This window comes from Lynx rufus, unplaced genomic scaffold, assembly GCF_022079265.1.
Source record: "Lynx rufus isolate CCGP_SWC_20201006 ecotype Redwood Valley unplaced genomic scaffold, mLynRuf1.p SCAF_3, whole genome shotgun sequence".
NCBI lineage: Eukaryota > Metazoa > Chordata > Mammalia > Carnivora > Felidae > Lynx > Lynx rufus.
In genome coordinates this window covers 152,069,536-152,096,494 of record NW_025814845.1, presented here as the reverse complement: position 1 = coordinate 152,096,494, position 26,959 = coordinate 152,069,536, and the positions used below count along the sequence as shown (strand labels likewise).

Below are 26,959 nucleotides of genomic sequence, written 5' to 3'. Positions count from 1 at the left end.
GTATATGCATGGGTCAGCCTCACTAAAGTTTGTATATATTTGAATGTATATGCACATATTCATTCTTCTACCAGGATCAGAGTACTATGAACCTCCAAAGAAAGACGGAGTATGTTTTGCTCATATTAAGTAATAATGACGTGACTAAACTGATGTCTAGTATAAAATCAGAAGGAATAAAAAAATTTTTTAAAGTTTATTTATTTATTTTTGAGAGAGCAAAAGAGTGCAAATGGGGTAGGGGCAGAGAGAGAGGGAGACAGTGAATCATAGCAGGCTCATAGCACAGAGCCTGACTCAAGGCTCAACCCCACGACAGTGAGACCATGATCTGAGCCGAAATCAAGAGCTGGATGGACACTCAACCTACTGAACCATCCAGGTTCCCCAAGAATAAAAAGATTTTTAATGACCTTACTAACCAGTACTGGTTGAGACCAACATCTCAGGTATTTTTCTCACTAGACTGGCAGTTATCCTCATACATATCAATTAGTCTTTAGGTTAAACATGACCAAATGGGAAAAAAGAAGGAAGCACCATAGTTTTACTATAGAACAGAAAAACACTGCATATCTGTGCCATTCATGGCTAATGACATCCATGTTGAAGAAACTCTTCTAAAGAACAGCCCATTTCACAAAATATAGACCATGTACTAAAGAACAGAGCATTTCACAAAATACCACGAAAAAATCAGTGTTCACATTCATTAAGGTCTTAAAGTCTAACTCTCAAATGTTTTCTATTTCAGAAAATTCTTACCTTCGAAGCTTACATTTGGTGGGACAGGGTGAAAAAGAATTGTAAGAGAAACTCCCAAGTTAATGTATTAACTCTTATGGTGTTACACAACACACACACACACACACACACACACACACACACACACACGCACACGATAGAAAACACAGAGCTAAAGAGGAAAGTAGACTAGTGGACCAAGGGATTGAACAATGCAATTTTTAGTGAGAATTTCCTTCTCTTTTATTAGGTTTCAGCTGTGGTGTTTCAAGCAGCACCTCTGAACAGGCACAGCTCACTGATCCACAGTCTCCTCAAAGGGTTGGAGGCACACTAATACAATGTCACTGCCATTCTAGTCTGGAAGTCACTGCAAACAATAGAGGAGGAGGGAAAAGCTTTGGTTTAGGTCTGGGTTTTTTCAGGGGAAAAAAGGAGGAATATGGTATGTGATTAAATATCAACTTTTAGCTTCCCTCCTAAGATAAACTTATGATATTTCTTTTGGCTCCTATTAACACTTTTTTTTTTTTTTTTTTTTTTTTTGCTTTTAAAAATCAGGCATTAGGCAGCTCTTCCAGCCCACGCGTCCTGTCCCCAGGCTATAAATCAGTCAATCAAATCAGGCATTATACTGTATAAATAGTCAAACTTTGAGTCACTTATCTATCTGATCTTTTACTAGAAACAGTCATTCGCATACACGGAATATATGCAAACAATTTACAAGTACGCAAACTAAAACATAAAGAAACACAAGGGAAAGATAAAAAAAAAAAAAAACTTCAGGAAAGTGGTTAACCGTAGTAGAGAGGAACGGGATTAAAACTGGAAGGAGGTTCACACAAGACTTAAATTGTTTGGATTGGTAATGGTTTGTTAACGTGACCGATTAACATAAAAGTGTTTTATTCTTTAAACCTTTTGCATTGTTACTTTTTAAAATTTGCTCAATTTTTAAAAAGCTGTCAAGAAGTCAGACTCAGTAGGAAAGTATCCTGGAACCTGGGGTTCCAAATCAGCAGCCAAGGGCTGAATCTGGCCAAGACCTGTTTTGTTTGGACAGCACAATGTTTTGTTTTGCTTTTTAACTGTAATTTGAATGCCTTCAGGCAGGGTATGCACTCTCCAATTAGCCAGAGTCACCACCATTTTCCTTTCAGTAAATAAGCCTTCTTTAAAGGCTTGAGAAATGAGAATCCTCATACAATGCTGGTTAGGAATGTAAAATGGTGCAGCTGCTTTGGGATAGTCTGGCAGCTCCTCAAAGTATTAAGCATGGAGTTACCACATGACCCAGCCATTCCACTCCTAGATATCTACCTAAGAGAAATGAAAACATATGTCTACACAAAGACTTGTACATAAATGTTCACAGTAGCATTATTCATAATAGCCAAAAAGTGGAACCCAAATATCCATCAACTGATGAACGGATAAACAAAACAGAATACAATGAAATATTATTCCACCATGAAAAGAATGAGGTACTGATAAATGCTACATGGATAAACCTCAAACACATTATGCTCCATAAAAGAAGCCAATCATAGAAGACCATGTATTGTATTATTTCATTTATATGTCCAAAATTGTCAAATCTCAAATCTACAGAGATAGAAAGTAGAGTGACAGAATGATTAAAATGTCATAAAATTGGATCATGATGCTGGTTGCACAACTCAGTAAATATAATAAAAACTACTAAACTGTTTAAACAATGAATTCCAGTGAATTACATGATATATTTATTACATTTCAATAAAGTAGTTTAAAAGTAAATAACCAAAGACATCCATCCAGTTCTTACAGGCTATGAATGAATGCCTAAATTTGGTTCTTAAATTGTCATGTGATGGGGTGCCTGTGTGGCTCAGTTGGTTAAGCCTCCGACTTCAACTCAGGTCATGATCTCAGTTTGTGAGTTCGAGCCCCACATCAGGCTTTCTGCTAACAGTGCAGAACCTTCAGATCTTCTGTCCCAGTCTCTCTCTGCCCCTCCCCTATCTCTCTCTTCTGTCTCTCTCTCTCTCTCTCTCTCAAAAATGAATAAACATTTTTTTTAATTTTTTAATGTTTATTTATTTTTGTGACAGAGAGAGACAGAGCATGAACGGGGGAGGGGCAGAGAGAGAGGGAGACACAGAATCGGAAGCAGGCTCCAGGCTCTGAGCCATCAGCCCAGAGCCCGACGCGGGGCTCGAACTCGCGGACCGCGAGATCGTGACCTGAGCTGAAGTCGGACGCTTAACCGACTGAGCCACCCAGGCGCCCCATGAATAAACATTTTAAAAAATGTTAATTGTTGTGTAAGGACTCCTAGTGGTCTTGAGGTAAGAACTATGTTCATAATAATACCGTTATTTGCCTTTTTCATTGTTTCAAAAACAATAGTGGGTTTAACTGCTGGGACTTTCTGCATGGTGACACTAAAGGATTCTGGTTATTGATAGTCTTGCATTATTCACTGCCACACACCCAGAGCCAAAATATATATATATATATATATATTTTTTTCTCACTTCAGAATGTCCTCAATAAGGAGGAAAAATTATTAATTTTATTCAATCTCAACTCTTGAATACAATCTTTTTAAAATTATGTGTGACAAAATGAAGCACTTCTGCTGCATACCAAAATGTAAAAATATGTGATTGATTCCATGAGTCGTGGGCCAAACTAGTCACTTTTTTAATAGAATAGCATTTTTACGAGGAACAACTGTCAGTTCCCATGGGAAAATGCATTCCCATTTCCAAATTCACCTATACATAATTTTATAACATAACTGTTTCATAAAGTAGATGCTGCCACTCTCCATGGGAAATCACACCTTACTCCCTTTTAAAACAATATTAGTATTTCAATGGACTTTAGCCAGGGTTAGTAGGAAAGGCCTGTTTGGTGGGTAGATGAGGGAGGAATAAGGCAAAGGGCAGAAGATCAACCTCAGCCTAAGAAACTATTTTGCCCTATCATGGTGACAGGCTAACTAGCATTAACATTTATTACAGGATAAAATTTTACTAAGTTTTAAGAGTTTAAGTTTTAAGTTTTGGGGTTTTTTTTTTTTTTAAGTTTATTTATTTTGAGAGAGAGAGACACAGAGAAAAAATACCAAGCAGGCTCTGCGCTGTCAGCCCAGAGCCCAATGCGGAACTCGAACCTACAAACCATGAGATTGTGACCTGAGTTGAAATTAAAATTTTCTTTTAATTTAGACCAAATAAGGCTTAAAGGTTTATTCAGTTATTTAAAAGGAGACTGTTCTTGGGAATGCAAGCTGGTGCAGCCACTCTGGAAAACAGTATGGAGGTTCCTCAAAAAATTAAAAATAGAACTACCCTACAACCCAGCAATTGCACTACTAGGTATTTATCCAAGGGATACAGGTGTGATGTTTTGAAGGGGCACATGCACCACAATGTTTATAGCAGCACTATCAACAATAGCCAAAGCATGGAAAGAGCCCAAACATCCATCAATGGATGAATGGATAAAGAAAATGTGGTGTATATATATATGATGGAGTATTACTCGGCAATCAAAAAGAATGAAATCTTGCCATTTGCAACTACATGGATGGAACTGGAGGGTATTATGCTAAGTGAAATTAGTCAGTCAGAGAAAGACAAATATCATATGACTTCACTCATACGAGGACTTTAACAGACAAAACAGATGAACATAAGGGAAGGGAAACAAAAATAATATAAAAACGGAGGGGGACAAAGCATAAGAGACTCAAATATGGAGAACAAACAGAGGGTTACTGGAGGGGGTGAGGGAGGGGGGATGGGCTAAACATGTAAGGGGCATTAAGGAATCTACTCCTAAAATCTCTGTTGCACTATATGCTAACTAATTTGCATGTAAATTTAAAAAAATAAAAGTATGATGTTGAATAAATAAACAAACAAATAAATACATACATACATACATAAAAGGAGGCTGTTCTACACCATGGTATTATTTGCAACTTAAAGTGCTCCTAAATGCTAAGAATCAAACATTGAGAATTATAATTATAAAAACGTACCAAAAATAGATAATGAATTGGTCATTAGCTCTAAAAGATGATCTGTGAACACGGTGCTTATGAAGATTTGAAAAACCCCAGGACAAATCTAGAAAACTAAACTGATTCAGGGAAAAAAAGAAATTCCAAAAAAACAGTTAATTGTACTAGTAGTCCAAGCCATGTGGCACCACATGAGAAAATACATAGAGCAAATCTGTGAGTGTGTACCCAGTCCTCCATACACAAGAAAAAGATCGGTCTGGTGGATACAAATGTATCAGTCTCTAGTGGGTTTTTTTGTTTTGTTTTTTTAATATTTATTTTATTTTTGAGAGAGAGACACAGAGCATGAGCAGGGGAGGGGCAGAGAGAGAGGGAGACAGAATCTGAAGCAGGCTCCAGGCTCTGAGCTGTCAGCACAGAGCCTGACACGGGGCTCAAACTCACAAACCATGAGATCATGACCTGAGCCAAAGTCAGATGCTTAACTGACTAAGCCACCCAGACGCCCCATAGTCTCTAGTGTTTTGAGTATTGTAGAAATAGAAATACTTCGTCCGTAATCTTTTCCATATTTGATAAAATGTCCTTTTGTTCTTACCCTATGCTCACAAGCAATGTTTTGATCTGGTTTCCAAATTAGTTGATACTAAGGAGAAGCTTGATGGCAGGGACTAATTATTTTATTCACTGTAAACATAAAATGAAGGGTCATAGCTTTCTAACAGATGGCATGTTAGTCCCTAAGTGCTCCATCAACTTTGGGCAAACTAGATAAAATTAAGTTTCTGACCTTGCACAGCTGAAATTTTTATAGAACTAGATAATTTCTTGATAAGCATATATACTCTATTATTGAACTGAATATATTTTGTTTTAAAATTTTTTACTTCCTTTATGAAGTTATATTATATCTCACTGAATATACCATAAATACAGCCCATAATAATAACAGTAATATTTAAACTAATAGCTAACAGGGGCGCCTGGGTGGCCCAGTCAGTTAAGCATCTGACTTCGGCTCAGGTCATGATCTTGCTGTTTGTGAGTTCGAGCCCCACATAGGGCTCTGTGCTGACAGCTCAGAGCCTAGAGCCCGCTTCAGATTCAGTGTCTCCCTCTCTGCTCCTCCCCCACTTGCACTCTGTCTCTGTCTCTCTCTCAAAAATAAACATTAAAAAAATTTTAATAAAGTAATAGCTAATATTTATATATGGCTTATTATATACCAGGCACTGCCATTTTACATATTTTAACTTGTTTAAATTGCCATAACAACCTACAAGCAGGTACTGATGTAATCTCTACTTTATAGGTGAATAAACAGAGGCAGAGGACAATTAAGTAACCTGCTCCATAACACACATGGTAAATGGTGAGGCTGAGATTTAATCCACTATTTCTGGCTCCAAAGTTGGCATTCTTAATCTCTTCTCTAGCTTTGTGTTATCAATTTTCTGAATTTTAAGCATCTTACTTTATAGAACAGTTTTGAAATTCCATATCTAGCACAGCAAAAAATATTTCCCAAATCCCCATGATGAAGCTGTTATGTTGGAAACAGTTTACCCATTCAACTATAGCTTCTATTAGTTTTAATAAGCACAAACATCAAATCATACAACTGCCAGAAGTTAACACAAAATTAATCAGAAAAATATACAAATCATTACTTTAAAATGTATATATGTTCACTTTCAAAGTATACCAACTTGAGTTGTTAAGTATACATATAAAATTAGTCATGATTTTACATTAATAAAATTGGATACTATTCTAAAAGCAAGGATTTTATAGCTTTTAAAGAAAAAATATTAATTTGAGTCTTTCTGACTACTAAACTTAAGTCCTAAACTGACTACTTGAGCCTTAAACGGACTCAAATCACTTACATGTTAACTTCAAATTCCTGGCTCTCTAGTTATAAATATGCTAGCATAACTTGTTGTTTTATGGATTAGCCATTCTACAAGCTAGACTGTAATTAACCACACATCACATAAAATAGCTTTTTATTTATGCTTTCCTTCCAATTACTCCTCAGATTTAATAAAGTCAACACATATCACTAGACTGCTATATTCCAAAATTTCTATTTTCTCTTTTTACCTTGATATTATATTAAAAGAAAAAGCATTTCTCCAGAAGCAATCTTTTTTTTTTTAAGTTTATTTCTTTATTCTGAGAGAGAGAGAAGGGAAGGGGCAGAGAGAGAAGAAGAGGGAGAGTCCCAACCAGTCCCCACGTTGTTGGTGCAGAGCCGGATGCAGGGCTCAATCTCGTGAACCAAGAGATCATGACCGGAGCCAAGATCAAGAGTCAAATGCTCAAGCAGGCACCCAGAGACAAACTTTTGTCTTACTAGCAATGTTCTTGGTTGTTTTTTTTTTCTTTAAGTTTATTTATTTTCTTTTAGTTACCTCTACACCCAACATGGGGCTTGAACTCACAACCCTGAGCTCAAGAGTCACATGCTCTTCAGACTGAACCAGCCGGCATCCCAGCAATGTTCTTGTTTTTTCTCTGGGTGCCACTTAAAGGAGTGTATTCAACTTATGAAAATTATGAAGCCATGTATACTTTGCTATATGTATATTACATATGTCAATAAAAAGCTGTTTTTTAATGGGTGTCTGGCTGGCTCAGTAGGAAGAACATGTATGCTTGATCTTGGAGTAGTGGGTTCGAGCCCTACGTTAGGTGTAGAGATTACTTAAATAAATAAGCTTTTTTTTAAAAAGCTGTTTTTTAAGTCTGTGCTTAACTTTCCTTCATCAAAAACCATTACATATCAACCTTACTGGCAGCTGTCATTTAAAAAAAAAAAAAAACTTTTTTTACAATGTTCTATAGCACTGAGTGATATTCGACTTGTATTTTCAGCACATGGAAAAAAAGAGCCATCCAAGATATTCTGTGAAACCAAGAAAAGCTATTTGATTCTTTCAGAAACCCCTAAGATTTAAAGATCTCAAAAGGAAAGAAAACATTTTTCAGCTTTTATATTGTCATGTTTTTCTCACAACAACTTTATCAGATAGATACTATTACACACTTGTGGGAGACTGTGTTTTCCAAAGACAGCCACAACAATACATACCCCAACCCAAAGGCTTTTCTCATGTGACACTGATGTTCCTCTATTAAAAGATTAGTCTATGTTCTCTCTCTCTCTCAAAAATAAATAAACATTAAAAAAAAAAATTTAAAGGGCGCCTAGGTGACTCAGTTGGTTGAGGGTCCAACTTCAGCTCAGGTTATGACCTTGCAGTCTGTGAGTTTGAGTCTCACATTGGCCTTGTGCTGACAGCTCAGAGCCTGGAGCCTGCTGCAGATTCTGTGTCTTCCTCTTTCTCTGCCCCTCCCCCACTCGCATTCTGTCTCTCTCTCTCAAAAGTAAATAAACATAAAAAAAAAAGATGAGTTTATGCCTCCTCTTCTGGAAACTGTTTAGATCTTTATATCAGCCTGAGTAAATAAGTGGGACAGAAGATACTGTGTGACTCCCAAGGTTAGGACATAAAAGCCAATACTATTTCCACCTGGCTTTCTCACTCTCTCAGGACACTTGCCACCAGATTGTGAGTAGGTATTCTGCCTACCACCCCAGCTACACTCAAGCCAATAGGCAGCATTAACCACCAGACCTGGGTGACTGGGCCTTTTCCAGATGATTCCCATACCCAGCTTTCAAGTCTTCCAGCTACACCCCAGACAGCATGGGGCAGAGACAAGCCCTCCCTGCTTTGTCCTGTCTGAATTCCTGACCTACAGAAAACCGTAAGATAATAAATGATTATTGTTTCTTAAGCCACTAAGCTATTAAAAGTAACTGGTTATGCAGCAATAAGAAACTAAAACACTTTATAAATAAGGATCACAGGTGGGTAGCCATCTACCAAATGGCAAAGCCAGAATTCGAATCCATGTCAGCCTATAGGTAAAGCCTATACTCTTCCTACCATAGGATATTGCCTCCATGTTTGTTCCGAGGTACCCACATTTTCAAATAAAGCAACAATCTCCAGATTGAGAATTCTAAGAGCAATAAACAGCCTCCAGTATTAATGACCTCAATTAATACTTAGGACAATAGGTCATTCAGTTAGCAAGCTCAAAATTCTAGCATTATTTTTGACACATCTATACCCTTCACACCCTAACAACATCCTATCTAATAGTACCCATATCCTAGTGATGCTTACAAAATCTATGTTGGGGTGCCTGGGTGGCTCAGTCCGTTAAGCATCCCACTCTTGATTTCAGCTCAGGTTATAATCTCACGGTTTGTGAGTTCAAACCCTGTATCCAGTTCTGCGCTGACAGTGTAGAGCCTGCTTGGGATTCTCTGTCTCCCTCTCTCTCTGCCCCTCCCCTGCTTGCACTCTCTCCCTCTCCCTCTCAAAACAAATAAATAAACTTAAAAAAATTTTTTTCTACATCAATGACAATAAACCTGGACAATTACAGAACACTTTACAAAGTACTTTAACAATCACTAATTTGATCTTCAGAAAACACTTCTATTAGATAGGTAAAGCATAGGCCATACAGATGAGGCTCAAAAAAAGTCAAAAATAACTAGCTACTAATTTAGTAGCTACTTAATAGTTAAAAACATCATGGTTAAGTAGGGATTCAATTTAAGATTTTCTGACACTAAGTTCAGTGCTCTTTCAACTCAAAGAATCTGAAAGAACATTTATGGATCACTTCTCGGCCTTTTGGCTAAGATCAAGTGTGAAAGAACATTTATGCAATGCCTTCTGTGTATATTTCCACATACAACATTTTCTCTACAAATTTAAGTATCTACTTCATGCTAAGCACCATGGAAGGCACTGTTTAATTTATGTTCTTTACTCTGACTAAAGCTGATCTCTATGAAAAGCCAGTCTTTCCCCACTTGGAACCATTCTCTATATGGCCAATTACCAACTTTTCCTAATCTACCTGCTTAACCACAGTGTTTAAAAACTGTCAAAGATGACATCTTACCCATAAAAATAAAGGTCAAATTTCCTTATCTTCTTTCAAGATCTTCTGTAATCTGATCATACCTTATTTTATTAAATTGACTTCCCTGCACTTGCTCAAAAAAACCAAATAAATCTCTTGCTTCTTCCCCAAATTCGCTTTCTTAACACTTTCTTGCTCTTTTTTTGTTTATACTGTCATCCAAATCTGGAAGTGATTCATCTTCAACCCTTGACAGACAGTCCCTTCCCTCCAACACCTTACAATCCACCATTGAGCTACAAGTAACAATCTAAAACAATGTATAATAATCCAGTTAGGTAGTACACATTATAGTTTACAGGGATTTAGAGGGGAGGAATCACTGAGGGATGCAGCAATGCCTTCAGGAAGAAGTAACACTTGAAATGGGCTCTAACTGACAGACAGGATTCAAAGTGGCAGAAGTAAAAACAGCCCAAGCTGAAGAACAACCTAAAGGCCTTCTCTTCTACTCTACTTCTTCCCATTTACATCTTACTAATCCTTTAGCCAATATCATCTCTTTCAAGGCTTCTTCAGTTACTCCACCATCTTACCTAAAGTTCTCTTCTCTGAGCTTCTGGTACAACTGCTATCTACAACACTCGCTCTAACACGTAATCATTCCATATTATAGACCTTTCCTCTTTGACTTGACAGCTACATGTCTCTACATAGTCATTAGGCATTTGTTATCTGCTAAGCTGAACTCAACTCAGCAGCCATTGTTGCTTTCAGTCATTTAAAAATCCATGAACAGGGGCACCCGGGTGGTTCAGTTGGTTAAGTGTCTGACTTCAGCTCAGGTCATGATCTCGCCATTCATGGGTTTAAGCCCCACGTCAGGCTCTGTGCTGATGGCTCAAAGCCTGGAGATTGCTTCAAATTCTACGTCTCCCTCTCTTTCTAACCCTCCCCCACTCACACTCGGTGTCTCTCTCTCTCTCTCAAGAATAAACACTAAAAAATTGTTTTAAATAAATAAATAAATAATAAAAATCCATTGAACATAACACTGTTTCTTAACTTACCGGGCATCTCCTTTGGAAAGATTAGTATTTACAGGGCTAAGAATAACCTTGTTTGCATCTACATCCACCACACATTTGGTATGCAAGTCAATTTCTGCAGATGAAAAAAGAAAAAAAAAACAGAGAAAACAGTCATTTTTAAAGTAGTTTATTTCAGAAAAAATCATTTGACAAAAATCCAACACTCTTTACACTCAACAAACTAGAAATAGAAGGGAACCTCTCAACCTGATAAGGGACATCTACAAAAGCCTACAGTTAATACCGTATTTGATGGTGAAAGACTAACATCAGGAATAAGAAAAGGATATTCTATGACTGCAACTTCTGTTCAACATTGTTCTAGAAGTTCTGGTCAGGGCAGTTAGGCAAGATAAACAAAAAGGATCCAGATTGGAAAGAAAGAAGTGAAACTATCTCTACTTGTGATGATATGGTCTTATAGACAGAAAATCTTAAGGAATCAGGGGTGCCTGGGTACCTCAGTCAGTTGAGAAGAGGACTCTTGATTTTGGCTCAGGTCATGATCCCAGGGTCATGGGATGGAGCCCTGTGTTGGGCTCTTTGCTGAGCATGGAGCCTGCTTAAGATTCTCCCTCCCTCTCTCTCTCTCCCTTTACCCCCTCTTCCCACACGCACTCTCTCTCTCTCTAAATAAATAAATTAAATTAAAAAAAGAAAATCCTAAGGAACCCATTTTAAAACTATTAGAATAAACAAGTTTTGCAAAGTTGTAGGATACAAGATCAATACCGTATACAAAAAGCAGTTGTGTTTCTATACACCAGCAATTAAAAAAAAAAACAGAAACAAGAAAACAATTTCATTTATAATGACATCAAAAAGATTTAAATACTTTTGAAACATATTAAAAGAATATAAAATAGAATATAAAAGAATAAATTTAAAAGAAGTGCAAGACCAGGACACCTGGGAGGCTCAGTTGGTTGAGAGTCCAACTCTTGGTTTCAGCTTAGGTAATGATCCCAGAGACATGGGATTGAGCCCCACATAGGGCTCTGAGCTGAGCATGGAGCCTGCTTAGGATTCTCTCTCTCTTCCTCCGCCCCTCTCCCACACCTGCACTCTCTCTTTCTAAAAGAAAAAAAAAAAGTGTAAGACTTGTACAATGAAAATTCCAAAACACTGTTGAAATTCAAGACTTAAATACATAGAAAATTATTTTACATTCATTAACTGAGAGACTTAATACTATTAAGATGACAATATACCCCAAATTGGTCTACAAAATTCAAGATAATCCCTATCAAAATCCCAGTTAGTTTGTTAGATTTTTTTTTTAAACAGAAATTACCAAGGTAATCCTAAATCTATATAGAAATGCATACAACCAGGAATAGCCAAATACTCTTGAAAAAAAAACAAAATAGAAAGACTACATTCACCAATGTCAAACTTAACTAGAAAGCTATAGTAATCAAGACAGTGCAGTGCTACTATAAGGACAGAAGGACAGACATGTAGATTAATGGAATAGACAGTTCTGAAATAGACTTGTCATATTTATGGCCAACTGATTTTGACAAGACAATCCAGTGGGGAAACTACAGTCTTTCCAGCAAATGGTGGTGGGACAACTGGATATCCACACACACAAAAATGAACACCATACACAAAAACTAATTCCAACAGATCATAGAAATAAATATGTAAGAGCTAAAACTATAAAACTCATAAGAAAAAAAAAACATGAGTAAATGCACATGATGTTGGGTTAGGTAATAGTTTCTTAGACACCAAAAGCACAAACACAAAAGAAGAAAACAGATAAACTGGACAGCATCAATATGAAAAACCTTTGTACTTCAATGTACGCCATCAAAAGAGTAAAAAGACAACCCACAGAATTGAACAAATATTTGTAAATTATATATCTAATAAGGGGCTTACATCAGAAAATATAAAGAACTCTTACAACTCAATAATAAAAAGACAAATAATCCAACTTTTAAATGGGCAATGATCTGAACAGATATCTCTCAAATAAAGATACAAAAATGGCCAATAAGCAGAAAAGATGCTCAACAGATTACACATTAGGAAATGTAAATCAGAAGTACAATGAGATACCACTTCACACCCACTAGCATAACTATAGTCAAAAAGATAGATAATAACAAGTGTTAATGAGGATGTGGAGAAAATGGAATCCTCATACATCACTGATGGGAATATAAAATGGTGCAGTTACTTTGGAAAACAGTCTGGCAGCTCCTCAAAAGGTTAAACAGAGAGCTGGTATATGACCCAGTAATTCTACTCCTACATATATATTCAAGAGAAATGACAATCTAGGTCCACACAAAAGCTTGTGCATAAATGTTCATAACCCTAGTATTTGGCTATTCATAACAGCCAAAAAGTGGAACAAGCCAAATGTCCATTAACTAATAAATGGATAAATTTATTATATCCATAAAATGGAACATTATTTGGCAATTAAAAGGAATAAGGTACTGATACATACTACACGACATGAACAAAGCTTGTGTGAACTGAAAAAAGTCAGTTACAAAATACCACATGTTATATGATTCTACTCATTTGAAATGTCCAGAATAGGCAAACAAGACACAGAAAATAGACTAGTTATTCCTATGGCTGTGGAGTGACTGCTAATGGGTATGACAGGGTTTTTTTAAATTGAGGTATAATTGACATATAACATTGTATTAGTTCCAGGTATAAAACATGTAAAATGATTCCATATTTATGTATACCGCAAACTGCTCACCACATAAGTCTAATTAACATCTGTCACCATATGCAATTACAAAAAAACTTTTTTCATTATGAGAATTCTTAAGATCTACTCTCTTAGCAACTTTCAAATATGCAATACAGTATCACTAACTATAGTAACCATGCTGTTACATGGGTATAGTTTTCTTCTGGGGTATGAAGATATATTACAATCGATTATGCTGATAACTGCACATAATACAAACCACTGAATTGGTTGAATTGTATGATATGTGAATTATATCTCAATAAAGCTATTTTTTTGTAAGTATAGGCCACGGCATGTTTATGTTCTCATATTTTTATATTCTAATATTTTTCTGACCCAAAGTATGAAACTATTTGTTTGCCTTATTGCCATTACCAAAAGATAAACCCTAAGGAAAGGAGCTGCACTGCCCTGGAGCTATTTTGTATTTCCCAAAGAACCTTGGCCAAATGTCAATGTCATCTCATTATAACTTAGAAGTATTTCCACTCCCAGGAAAGGTCATTTATTTTTTACATTTTAACTTACATAACTGAGACAAATTTAAAAAAAAAAAAAAAGCAAAACAAAAAATTCCCTCCCTGTACCTGACACAATTTTACTTATATTGGTTATTCTACATTTGTTCTCAAAAATGTATTCTAGAAGTATAAAAAATTTAGCAGTCTTTCTTTTAGCCAACACATTTTTTTAGGCAAAGGAAACTGAAAGGAAAACTACAGAGTTAGGTGTGGAAGACTAATCCCAAAGCAGCAAGTGTTCCACTGTGGTCAACTGACACTAAAGTCTATAGGCCCAGAGCTCAAGAAAGTTTATAATCATCATACTTTGTTAACACCACTTCTTAATGGTGTCTGACCACATTGTATTGGCTGGCCCCTCACAGTCAAATCTATATTATACACAAATGCATTATCAACCCTCCGGAAACTGTGCTGTGACTCAGAATCTACTGTCTCACCACCCACCACAAAATTAGTTATTAGTGTCTTGCAAGAGTGTTTGGTCTGAGCAAAGGAGCTGTGTGTATAGTTCTGCCTGCAAAAGTACACATTAGAATGCATGCCTGAAAAACTGTAAATCCAATATTTTCTCACTAAGTGCTCTGCCATCATTTTAAATGATCTTGAATTGAGAAGGGATCCAAACATTTTCCTTCAACATTTGTATACTTTTTCCTTATTCTCTTCATAGCTCCTCCCTTCTCTGCCTCTTCTTCATGACTTCGGTAGATACAACTAATAATTTGGGAGCATTAATGACATCATGAAGGAACCAATGCCTGGAAAATCCTATATAATACACAGAATCACCTAATAACTATTATCCAACCTAAATTCATTCTGTCCTGAAGACTGCAACACTTAGAAATATCCCTACATCGAACACTCATGAAAGGTGGCCTTTAAAATATTCACAACTATCTTTACTTCATTACTTCAGTTTTTTTTTTTAATGTTTATTTATTTTTGAGAGAGACAGACAGAATGCAAACAGGGGAAGGGCAGAGAGAGGGAGACACAGAATCTGAAGCAGGCGCCAGGCTCCAAGCTATCAACACAGAGCCCAATGTGGGGCTCAAACTCACAAACCATGAGATCATGACCTGAGCCAAAGTTGGAAGCTCAACCGACTGAGCCACCCAGACACCCCTCATTAGCTCAGTTTTTAATCAAACAAAATTCCCACTCCAATTCTGTTGATTGATGAATAGATATTAAGACAAGGCTTTTCACAAGACTGTTTAGAATATGGGTGGAACATCTAGGACACACACACAAGCAAATAAAATCTGTGAGATCTGAAGAGAGTTTAAGGATCAGATATATGAAAAACATTTAATATAAAATGCTATAGCTAGAGTACCATCAAATGCTACTAGTTGGTTGAATTCAATTATATTGCAACAAGATTCTAAATATGATATGTTCTCCATTTAAGACTTCTTGATCTATACTGCTTAGAAAGTAAGTAGTAGTTAAATAACAGTAACAAATTTAGGCCCTAACTTTAATGTGAATTTTAAAAATTAAAAAAAAATTTTAAAACACCTACCAAAAATTCAAAAGATAAGCAGCTTCCTCTTAGTTTGGAGCAATACTTAGATTAAAAAGATAAGGACCTGGGGCACCTGGGTGGTTCAGTCAGTTAAGCGTCCGACTTTGGCTCAGGTCATGATCTCACGGTTTGTGAGTTTGAGCCCCGCGTCAGTCTCTGTGCTCCAGCTCGGAGCCTGGAGCCTGCCTGGATTCTGTGCCTCCCTCTCTCTCTGCCCCTCCCCCACTTGTGCTCTGTCTCTCTCTATCAAGAATAAATAAAATGTAAAAAAAAAAAAAATTGTTTTTTAAAGATAAGGACCTAACTTCTATGAGCTGCCTTTGCAAAAACTGCATTAAAGTATACCCATGTGCACAGCAGTAGTCACAATACCCAAAAGGTAGAAACAATCTAAGTGTCCATCAATGAATGAATGGAAAAACAAAATGTGGTGTAATTCAATGTAATATTATTCAACCTTAAAAAGTAATGAAATTCTGCTAAAACATGGATGAACCTTGAAGACATTATGCCAAATGAGATATACTGGTTGTAACAGGTCAAATACTATATGATTCCACTTATAAGAGGTACCTAGAGTAATCAAATTCATAGAGATAGGAAGTAAGATGGTAGATGCCAGGGGCTGGGCTTAAGAGTCAACAGAGGAGTTTCATGGATACAGAGTTTCAGTTTTACAAGATAAAAACGTTCTAGGGGTGGATAGTGGTGATGGTTGCACAACAACTTAATGCCGCTCAACTTCACCCTTAAAAATGGTTTAAGATGGTAAATTTTGTTATATATACTTACCACAATAAAAAAAAAGGCACTAAATACTCACCACTATTATAATAAGTAACACATGGACAACAGTTTATACCTAGCAAAGTCTATAATAATGAGATTGGGATTTAATTAGTAATATGTCTGAAAACCAATAAAAAACCAGAATGATCTTAAAGTTAAGTAATACTATAAGTTTATGTCATGACTAATTGAGTTTTATCATACTTAGAGCCATGAATGCTTTGATGTATCCATGAGTCCTTAAAAAAAAGGAAATTTACTCCACTAACATTAAAGATCCCATAGTATTTCCCAAACAGGATCCTCTTCTAGGTCAAGTTCCTCAAGATGAATATTAAAATATTAACAGCTGACAATTCAGCTTACTCAGCCAGCAAATTAGTCACCCTGTACAAGTGAACAATCATTTGAAACAAGTCTTTCTTCAATGCATAAATCAACTATGGCTCGTTCCTCAATGACATCACAGTGAAAGACAGGCAGGATCTGGGATACTCCCTTTACATAACTCATGTTGCATCTGAGGAAATGTATCATTCTCAGTGTGAATAAAATAATTCTGACTTGCCCATTTATTAATCTGTTCTCTAATTCTCCAGAAAATTATTAATAATTTTCAAACCACATATACTACTCAGAAGTGTAAATGTACTTCCCTTTACCTACCAGTCACATTCCTAAAGAGCTTATTGTATCTTACTCTTAAATTCAATAGTCAATTGATTTTCAACAAGGGTGCCAAGAAAATCCAGTGGGGAAAGAACAGTCTTTTCAATAAGTGGTACTGGGACAAATGGATATCCATATGCAGAAGAATAAAATGGAACCTTTACTTCACGTCACATTCAAAAATTAACTCCAAACAGACCAAAGACCTAAATACAAGGTCTAAAACTATAAAACTCTTAAAACATATAGACATAAATCCATGTGACCTTGAGTAAGGTAATGATTCCTTACATATGATATCAAAAGCAACTAAAGAAAAAAAAAACCAGATACATTGGACCATATCAAAATGAAAAAGTTTTATGCTTCAGGGGTGCATGGCTGACTCACTTGGTGGAGCATACAAGTCTTAATCTCAGGGTTGTGAGTTCAAGCCTCACATTGGGTGTAGAGATGACTTAAAAATAAAATCTTAGAAAAAAAATGTGTGCTTCAAAAGACACCATTAATAAAATGAAAAGGCAACCCACAGAAATCAAGAAAATGTTTGCAAATCATTTATCTGATAAGGGACTGGTATCCAGAATATATAAAGAACTCCAACAGCTCAATAATAAAAAGACAACCCAATTTTTAAAACAATGATGATTTGAATAGAAATCTCTCCAAAGATATACAAATGACCAATAAACACATGAAAAGATGTTCAACATCATTAGACACTGGAGAAATGCAAATCAAAACCACAATGAGGTACTACTTCACACACACTAGGATAGCAATAATCAAAAAGATAAAACAAGTATTGGCAAGGAAGGACATGGAGAAAAACTTTCATACATGGTTGGTGGGAATGTAAAATGGTGCAGTCACTTTGGAAAACAATTTAGGAGTTCCTCAAAAGTCAGAATTACTATATGACCCAGCAATTCCGCTTCTATGTGCGTGTGTGTAGTATATATGTGTGTATGTGTATGTACAAACATGTATGTATATATGTACATATATATATCATATATATACATACACACATACCCAAAAGAAGTAAAAATATACATCCACACAAAAAGTTATATACATAAATGTTCATAGCAGTATTCAAAATAGCTAAAAAAGTAGAAACAAGCCAAATGCCCATCAACTAATGAATAGGTAAACACATGCAGCATATCCATATCGTGTAATACTATTCTACTTTAAAAAAGAATGAGTACTGACTCATGCTACAACAATGGATAAACCCTGAATACATTATGCCAAGTGAAAAAATTCAGATACAGAAGTCCACGTACTGCATGATTCCATTTACATGAAACGTTCAGAATAGGCAAATCCATAGAGACAAGAAGTAGAACAGTGGATGCCCGGGACAGGGGAGAGGGGTAGGTGTGTGCTGGAGGACAGAGGGTGTCAGGAGGGTGGACAGTGACTGCTAGTGGGGACAGAGTCTCTTTGGGATGATGAATATGTTCTGCCATTGGATAATGGTGATGGATACACAACTCTGCAAAAACACTAGAACCACTGAATTGTACACTTTTGATGCGTCAATTATATCTCAAAAAAATTAGCAAGAATGACCCCACTGCCCTCAACAGATATAAAATATGGTTAGAGCCCTTTAATTAAATTTCTGAACATTGCTCTGAAGATCCCAGTCAAGCCAATCCTTCTTACTCTCAAATAACAACCTCACAATCCACCTCATCAAGAAAATTAAGGACTCCAGGGCTTTCCCATTATATAATTATCCTCTTCTTCCCATATTTCAAAAATTTCCCTCTCTTGGCTTTTTCTGTCTACCACAAGGCTCAAACATCTCTCAGACTCAAAGGGGAAAAAGGTCTCTTCCTAGGACACCTCCGGATGCCACTCTATCCTTCCCTTTTAAATGGAGTTTTTTGAGGGGTGCTTGAGTGGCTCAGTCAGTTGAGCATCTGACTCTTGATCTCAGCTCAGGTCTTGATCTCAGGGCCATGAGTTCAAGCCACATCGGGCATGAAGCCTACTTAAAAAAAAAAAAAAAAAAGAATTTCATAAATGGAGTTTCTTGAAAGAATATTCATGTATACTCACTTCCACCATATTGGCAACCCACTTACATCTCAGCCCACTACCAACACACCAACACTAATTTATTCATTCAGTCAAAATTATTCTTCTGAAAATTACCACTGACCACCATATTGCCTAGTCCACTGAACACAATTCATACATGCCATTATCATACATGCCATTCCTGTGATCTCCTACTGACTATTCATCCTTTGACACATTTTCTCTCTGGGTTCCATATTACTTTTACCTGCTTCTACTTATGTCTCTCCTCTCGGCCTCTATGACCTCCTCCTTTGCACACACCTTAATTTGGTATTCTATCTTATACCTACAGTAATGACCCCCAAATCTACACACATCTCCAGTTCCTTAGGTTCAGACTCCTATGCAATAACCTTCTGGATCCACCCACTGCACTGCAGACACCTAAGAGTTTCTTCTACCTATGTACAATATCTTATTCATAGTCGTAGGTGCAGTAGGCACCACTGACTAAATATTGTTGAATGCCCAAGAACAGAACTCATCATTTCCTACACCTCCACCCTAAAACCGGCTTCTCCTATACTTCTGATGTCAGTTAATGACCCCAACATTTGTTCACTTAGTCATATAAATCATCTAAACCAGAAGCTTTACAGTCTTCCTGTATTTCCTAACTTTCATTTGCTCTAATGCCATCTTGACATGCTCATGCTGGTGGTATGAGCTAAGCCATAAATGCTCTTTACCCAGCACCTCTGTCAAGAATCGGTCTGCAGTCAGCAACTTTGAGGGACAAGTTTGTCCTTCGGGACAGAGAGCAGGCTTGCTTACCACTTAAAACAATGGATTCCCCAAGCCCTGTGTTCCTCAGATGCAGCACAAACCAATTGCTTGCACGGCATCCATTTGGACACTCCACATCACTCCTGTGGGATTGGCCAGTGAGGGGAGCAACTCACAATGGCTGCTCTGCCATGAAGTCTTCTGACCCAGAAGTCCTGTGTCTTCTCCTAGCATCCATGAAACAGTAACTAGCTAACTTATTAGCTTATGAGCAAGGTAAAAATACATAGATTAATTCCAACAACTTGTGTTATGTACCCCACCTACCATGCATGCCTCCCTGCCCACTGTCTTCAACTCAACCCTTACCATTCTCAAGTCCCACCCCCATTTCTTTCATTTGTAATGCACTAGCATCACTGTGTACATATATTCTTGTAATTGACTCACCTGTGCATGCATCTCTTATTACAAACAAGACAGGGAGTCCCTTTGGTCATAGATCATGACTTATGCTTCTCGTATATCCTGCACATCTTTGAAAATTACATAAACTCAAAAATGCAAGGTCCCTTTAAAGATCATCACATCCAATATAGCAGTAAAAGCACAGGCTTCAATGGGAAAGTAGGTGAAACTCAGGCTCCAAAATACTGGTCTTGTAATCCTGGGGAAATTTACTTATCCCTGTCTGAGATTTTGTTAAATGGTAATTCTATAAACTACCTTTCAAAGTTTTGTTTAAAGAATAACATATACAAAGTACTGAACTCTGTAGCTAACAAACAGCTCTTAAAAAGGAGTAGCTATTATTCTTTTCTTCAATCAACGCATACTGAATGGGCTAATACCATCTTTTAAAGATATCTACAGCAGGGGTACCTGGGTGGCTCAGTCAGTTGAGTGTCTGACTTTGGCTCAGGTCATGATCTCATGGTTCATGAGTTCAAGCCCCACATCTGGCTCACTACTGTCAGCATGGAACCTGCTTCAAATCCTCTGTCCCTCCCCACCTTGTGCTCTCAATCAAAAATAAATTTTAAAAAATAATAAAGGTATCTCTAGCACCCAAAAGCTCAAGCCCAGTACCAATTAAGTCATGGGTTTGTGTCCTAGAGATCAATTAGTTTCACATACTTCCCCATAAATTACACTGCTCATCTTTGCCAAGTTTTTTTTTTTAATATGTTCTGTTGAACACAAGGGAAACCTGATCAGCAAGCCAAGAGATCAATCAATAATAATCCATTTCCACTCAATAAACATCTCCATTCATCTGCTTAATGAATAGTTTTGTCAGTAGTATCCTCCATCTTCAGACTTTAAGGACTGGAAAAGTTGGACATTAGTCATTGTTTTATGGAGGTGAGGGGGTAAAAGTAAATGCCAACTCAAACAAGTTTTTATTTTATTTTATCATGTAAACTTGTACTTTCTTCTCCAAAAGCCTGTGGCCCTGTATGTATAAATCCCAATTTCAGTCACTGAGTAGACAGCAGAAACAAAACAATGTTGTAAGAGTTGTGTGTCTCATTCTCCATTAGCATATCAAGCAGATGCTAGAAAACAAGGATCTTCTGTTTTAGAAAGTATGTCAGAAATTTCCATCCACAGCCGTCCTCAACTCCAGTATCAGTCATCTCTCTGAGCCCACCAATGTCCTGAGGGTCAAAACCACCTTCCTGTATCAGAATCTCCTTGCTACCCTGCCCCTTCATTTCCTAAGGATCACGTGTGTCTTCCCAGACTGTCAGCATGTTCTCTAAGCTTCCTACTTCCTCAGTTTCACCTTGTAGTTTCACCTTGTCTTCTGAGTCATGACTGCTTACCTAAGTTTTGACCAGCCTCCTTACTCTTCCTATTCACATGGCTTCATTTTCACAACCCGCTCTTAAATGTTGCCCAGCTGTGCCCTGAATCAGGCATCTACCCCGGCTTTTGATCCTGCTCTGAGACCTGGCAGTCTTCCTTCTCCATGCTGTGTCCGAGATCCATGCGAAGTTCTACAGAGCTAAAGAGAGCACATGGACCAGCCACCCTAACCCGGACTTCTGGGCCGAGCCAGCACTAAGGGCTCCCTGCAATTCCACCCTACCTTTCTAATCTCATCCTTCTGGCAGGCTTATCTGTCTCTGCCGCCTAAACTTGCCTGGTTCATTCCTGTTTCTGTGCCTTTGCTCTCAGGCCACACTTCCTCGTCAAAGGCCCAACGCTCTCTCCTCCCCTCCTACCACGCACCCATTCCGGTCATAAGCTTCCTCCCTCTAAGTCTAACCAAAGTTCTCCCTCCCCAGAGAAGCCTTCCCTGATCACCAGGCTTCCAGGGACCTTTCACTCCTCTGAATTCCAGTATTGCCAGATCACTCACCTGGCAATCTGTGATAGGTGCTTGTTTACCTTTTAATCTTATCTTTTCACGGGACAGCCATTTCCTCATGAGCGTGAACCATGAAGCACATTTTAAAAAACTGAATATTACAATACTAGTCAACACTAAGAGTTTTTAGGATGTTAAGATTCTCCCAACAAGAATAAGCAATCTCATTTTTTCATGTTTCTTTCTAGCCCTTGCCCATCCCTGTTTACATTTTTATACAGTAATAAAATTAACAGCAAATTCAACCTTACAGTTACACATTCTGTTTTACATTCTGGTTTTTCTGCTAACATAGAAAAGTCTTCCTTGTTAAATGATGTCCATTGTCATCATTCTTAATAGATACATAACAATTTTTCCACTGAGATACTAGACTATGATTTCCTTAAGCACTGACTTCTATCAGTACATTCTTCTTTGTGTCTTTGAGCCTTTCACTGAATTAAGTACTATAAAGTGCAAAGTAAACCCTTGAGAAATACCTGTTGAAATAAATTTATTATCCATGTTTCCTAACAACTGAAATAACCCATTTCACTACTCTTCTCTCTAGCTAAACATCTAATGTAATTTTTGGTTTCACTACCTTAGACCAGATAGATAGCAAAGGTATTTTCCAAACACTTTTGGTGTAAATTTATTTATTTTGGTAATTGATTTTACACATATTTAAATATGGGAAACCTCTTGCAAAAAGGCAGTAATATTCCATACTATCTAATATAAGCTAGACATCTGGCAGGCATTCAGTAAATACTAAATATTTTTTAAACCATCTGAAGTCATAAAACATCAAATTCCTGAATAGGAGAGTGTCACTGATCTACCTAGTGCCATCAATTATGCTTGTAAACCTTTCGGTTCATTTAATAATTATACTGGTTAATAATGTATGAATGGGTGTTCCTTACAGTGGAAGAACACAACCAGAGTTACGTGGTGAGTTGTCCACGTCTGAAAAAGAACATGAAAAACCAAACAGTATCTGCAAATAGAACTTCAAGATAGCATGACAAAACAGGTTTACAGCTTTTCTTCAGCTCGTTTGAGTTCATATTTCAGATGAAGAAAAGCAAAACAGAAGTTGTAATGTTAAAACTAGGTAAAATTACATATAATTTTTTATATTGGGTATATTTACATATACCCAAACCCACGTATAATTTAGCAAAAAAAAGACTGAAACACTCTTACTTCCATGATAAATGTTAAATAATAAGCCAACTAACTACCTTAACACCTTAGCAGATACTGAACCACATGAAGATCTTAACGGTACGTTAGAAGCTTCCTGCAAATTTCAATTTTCCTCAAAAAGTAGCCGATGAGTCCAAACATCAGAAACTACATGGTAAAACATCCTTGTAACCCATTCTCATCTCAATCTTATTTGTGAGGAGTGATATCTGAGGTTGCTTCCTGAACTAATATGCTATGAGAGAAACAGTTATGACTAAAAGTTTACTATTTGTCATAATCATATACTACTACTTAATACACTAATTTTCACAGAAGTAATGATTAGACAAAGTAATATGATTCTTCTCAAAATTCCTGGAAAGGAATATAGTTCCATTGTAGTCTTTTTAAACAAATTCTATATAGCAGTTTAAAAATCACTGGCTTTAGGGGTGCCTGGCTGCCTCAGTCGGTGGAGCATGCAACTCTTGATGTTGGGGTTGTGAGTTCGAGCCCCAAGCTGGGAGTGGGATTACTTAAAAATGAAATGTTAAAAAAAAAAAAATCACTGGCTTCACAATACACTGAATTCCATAACTTCTAGATTTATGTAAATGACTACTTCATGACAAAACAGAAATAGAACCAATCTTAATTATCTGTGGTAATTACAGAAAAAAGAAGTCCATATGCATTCAGGAAATAACAAGGCTAGGTAAGAGATGGCACTAAATGAGGGGGAAGCAGTTACCAAAATAATGCACTTCTATTTACGGAGTAATGAATCTATGTATAAACCTTAATTTTAAATCTTTTTTTTTGGGGGGGGGGCAGGTTTGTTTGTTTTTAGAGATAGCACAAGCAGGGGTAGAGGGAGTGAGAAAGAATCCCAAGCAGGCTCCACACCCAGCGTGGAGCCCCATATGGGGCTCGATCCCATGATCACGAGATCATAACCTAAGCTGAAATCAAGAATCAGACACTCAACCCACTGAGACACCCAGGCACCCCAAACCTTAATTTTAAAATGAGTTCAACCAAAGGAACAGCTAATATCCATTCCACAGTGAAAATTTGTATTCTATGTGTCCCTGGGCACTCTGATACAATTATTATAATCTAATTAATGACAATTTATATAGTACCTTCCCTCAAAAACTGAAATTCATGGGGTGCCTGGGTGGCTCAGTCAGTTAAGCATCTGACTTGATTTAGGCTCAGGTAATGATCTCACAGTTCTCTGAGATCAAGCCCCATGTCAGGCTCTGCACTCGCAGTGTGGAGCCTGCTTGGGATTCTCTCCTCTCTCTCTGCCTCTCCCCTGCTCTCCCTCCTTCTCTCTCACTTAAAATAAATAAATAAACTTAAAAAAAAATAACTGCTGCTTCAAATTGTTTCCCTCTTGTTCCCTGCCCCTCCCCCACTCATGCTCTGTCTCTCTCTCAAAAATAAATTTAAAAAAACATTTAAAAAATGTTTAAAAACTGAAATTCATGTGGGGAGGGGACGAGGGTAGGATTCTAATGATCTGAGATAGGTCTTTTGTGATGATTAGCTACATCTTTTTAGCACTGACATTTCCAAGTTTTTTGTGAAAAGGAAATTTTAAGAATGTGCTGAAATCATCCTTTCAGAATCAAGTTCCAGATAAAGTTGTGTTTTATATGGCCTGCTTTTTCATTTTTTTTAAATCATTGTAATGGTAATAAACTTGAATAAAGATGCCTGAGCACCTAAGAACAAAAGCTTCTGAAAACTTTCAGAGTTCATCTAAGACCCTTTGATTTTGTCAAAGGAAAGACTGAAGACCCAAAATGTGCACTAGTTTAAGTTCTTACGGGAAGGAGAAAAAAACAAAAAACAAAACTCTCCTAGGTCACATGACAGCCTTACACTGACCTAGCAACGCCAAAAGAAATGATCTTTTGGGAAGATCTGACTCCTAGGGAAGACATAAACCAACTTGGAAAAGAAGGACAAACCAACAAAACAGACCGTCAACTAGCTGATATGTATATCTCAATATATACAAAAGACAGCAGAGAAAAGGAAAATTGGAAAACTCGTGATTTCTACAGACTTAACACTTGAATATGAACACAGAAGCTGCAAAAAGAGTCTTATCAATTGAAAAGTCATCTCCTGGGATTATAACAGTGACCTCAATAACATAGCCCTGTACAGAAAGTGTTTTCAAATATATTATCTCATTTAAAGTTCCTTGCTCAGTCACGCTGCTGCTTAAGCATTAAAGCCAAGACCCAGCCCACCTCCTCGCGGTACTCTTCACTCCATTCGACAGTCTAAAGAGGATTTAAAATGTACTCGGTTTATCTGCTTTCTCTACCCTCCCTGCAGAATTGAGAGAATGTCTGAAAGATACAATTTCACAAGAATCTTGGCACTTAAACTATTTATTGTTGAGAGATGACGAATATGACTTCAAGCAAAAACAAAACTATCTCAACAGTCAAAAAAGCGGGGGATGGAAGGGCATCTCTTCTCACTTCAAAGTTTTTACAATTCTTTATGACCGCCCAGTTAAACGTATAGAATGAAAAATGAAGACGAGGAATTTTTGCACTTCAGTGCTTTCTCAAGAGTAAACCAAATTCCCTGCCATTTTTTCCTGCCGCGGACCACAAAAGTGCAGGGTTGAGGTGACTGGGCCGGAGACGTGGGGCCTCGGGGTGCCTGGCCGTCCCGGCCAGGGTGGAGGGGTGAAGACCGAGGGGCGGGGGCCACTCTGACAGCTGGCAAGGAAAAAGCAGGGGACGCGTCGGTGCACGGGCGAGGAGTAGCGGCGGGGGAAGGAGGAAACGAGCCCGGGGCGAAGGACCACAGCGCCCTCCCGCAAGGGCAGGAGAGGCGTGAGGGCGAAAGGGCGCCGGGGCGGGGCGGGAGCGCCGGCGGAAGGGGCAGCGGACCGGGACGTGGGGCCCGCCGCGTCCCGGACGCGGTGCGGGCGAGGGGAGGGGCGTCCCCGCGCAGGACGGGCGGGCGCGGGAGACAAGGATTCGGGGTGCGCCGGCCGCCCTCTCGCTTGGTCGCGGACTGCAGGGGCGGGGCCGGCCGGACCCCACACGGCGGCCGCGGGTGAGGGAAGGGCGCGCCAGGCACCTGCCGCCTCCACCGTGGCGGCCCCGGGCGGGCTCGGCTCTCACCTCTCCGGTTCATGGGCCGGATCCGCACAGCCACTTTCACTTTGGAATCCCCCATCCTGCTGCTGCCGAGACTCTCCCTCGGCTTCCGTCTGCCTCGGCCACCGGGCAACTCTTCGGGGCTGGCCGGGCGGGAGGGGGCTGCGGGAGGGAGGGGCGGGGAGGGGGCGGAGCCGGGGCGGGGCGGGGCAGGTCGCCGAGCTCTCGGCGCTCCCTCGTTGCATGACGGGACTTGTAGTCCCTGAAGGCAGTCGTGGGCAGTGGGCAGGACAGCGGCGGAGGGGCTCGGGTGGGGCAGGAGACATTAGACGCATTTCGCTCTCTGGAACGTGTAAATGCTCCTCTGTTTCTACA

At 38.2% G+C, this 26,959-nt stretch overlaps 1 protein-coding gene across 1 annotated transcript in view; it reads right to left on the bottom strand.

Moving 5' to 3' along the window:
* Positions 1-26,725, bottom strand: part of KIF13B (kinesin family member 13B) — a 203,102-nt gene extending 176,377 nt beyond the window's left edge. Inside the window, exons 1-2 of the mRNA XM_047090638.1 lie at positions 26,609-26,725; positions 10,795-10,888 (exon numbers count right to left, since the gene is read on the bottom strand). Coding sequence (XP_046946594.1) covers positions 10,795-10,888; positions 26,609-26,663 — 149 coding nt within the window. The 5' untranslated portion in view covers positions 26,664-26,725. The remainder of the gene's footprint in view (positions 1-10,794; positions 10,889-26,608) is intronic.
* Positions 26,726-26,959: the final 234 nt, after the last annotated feature.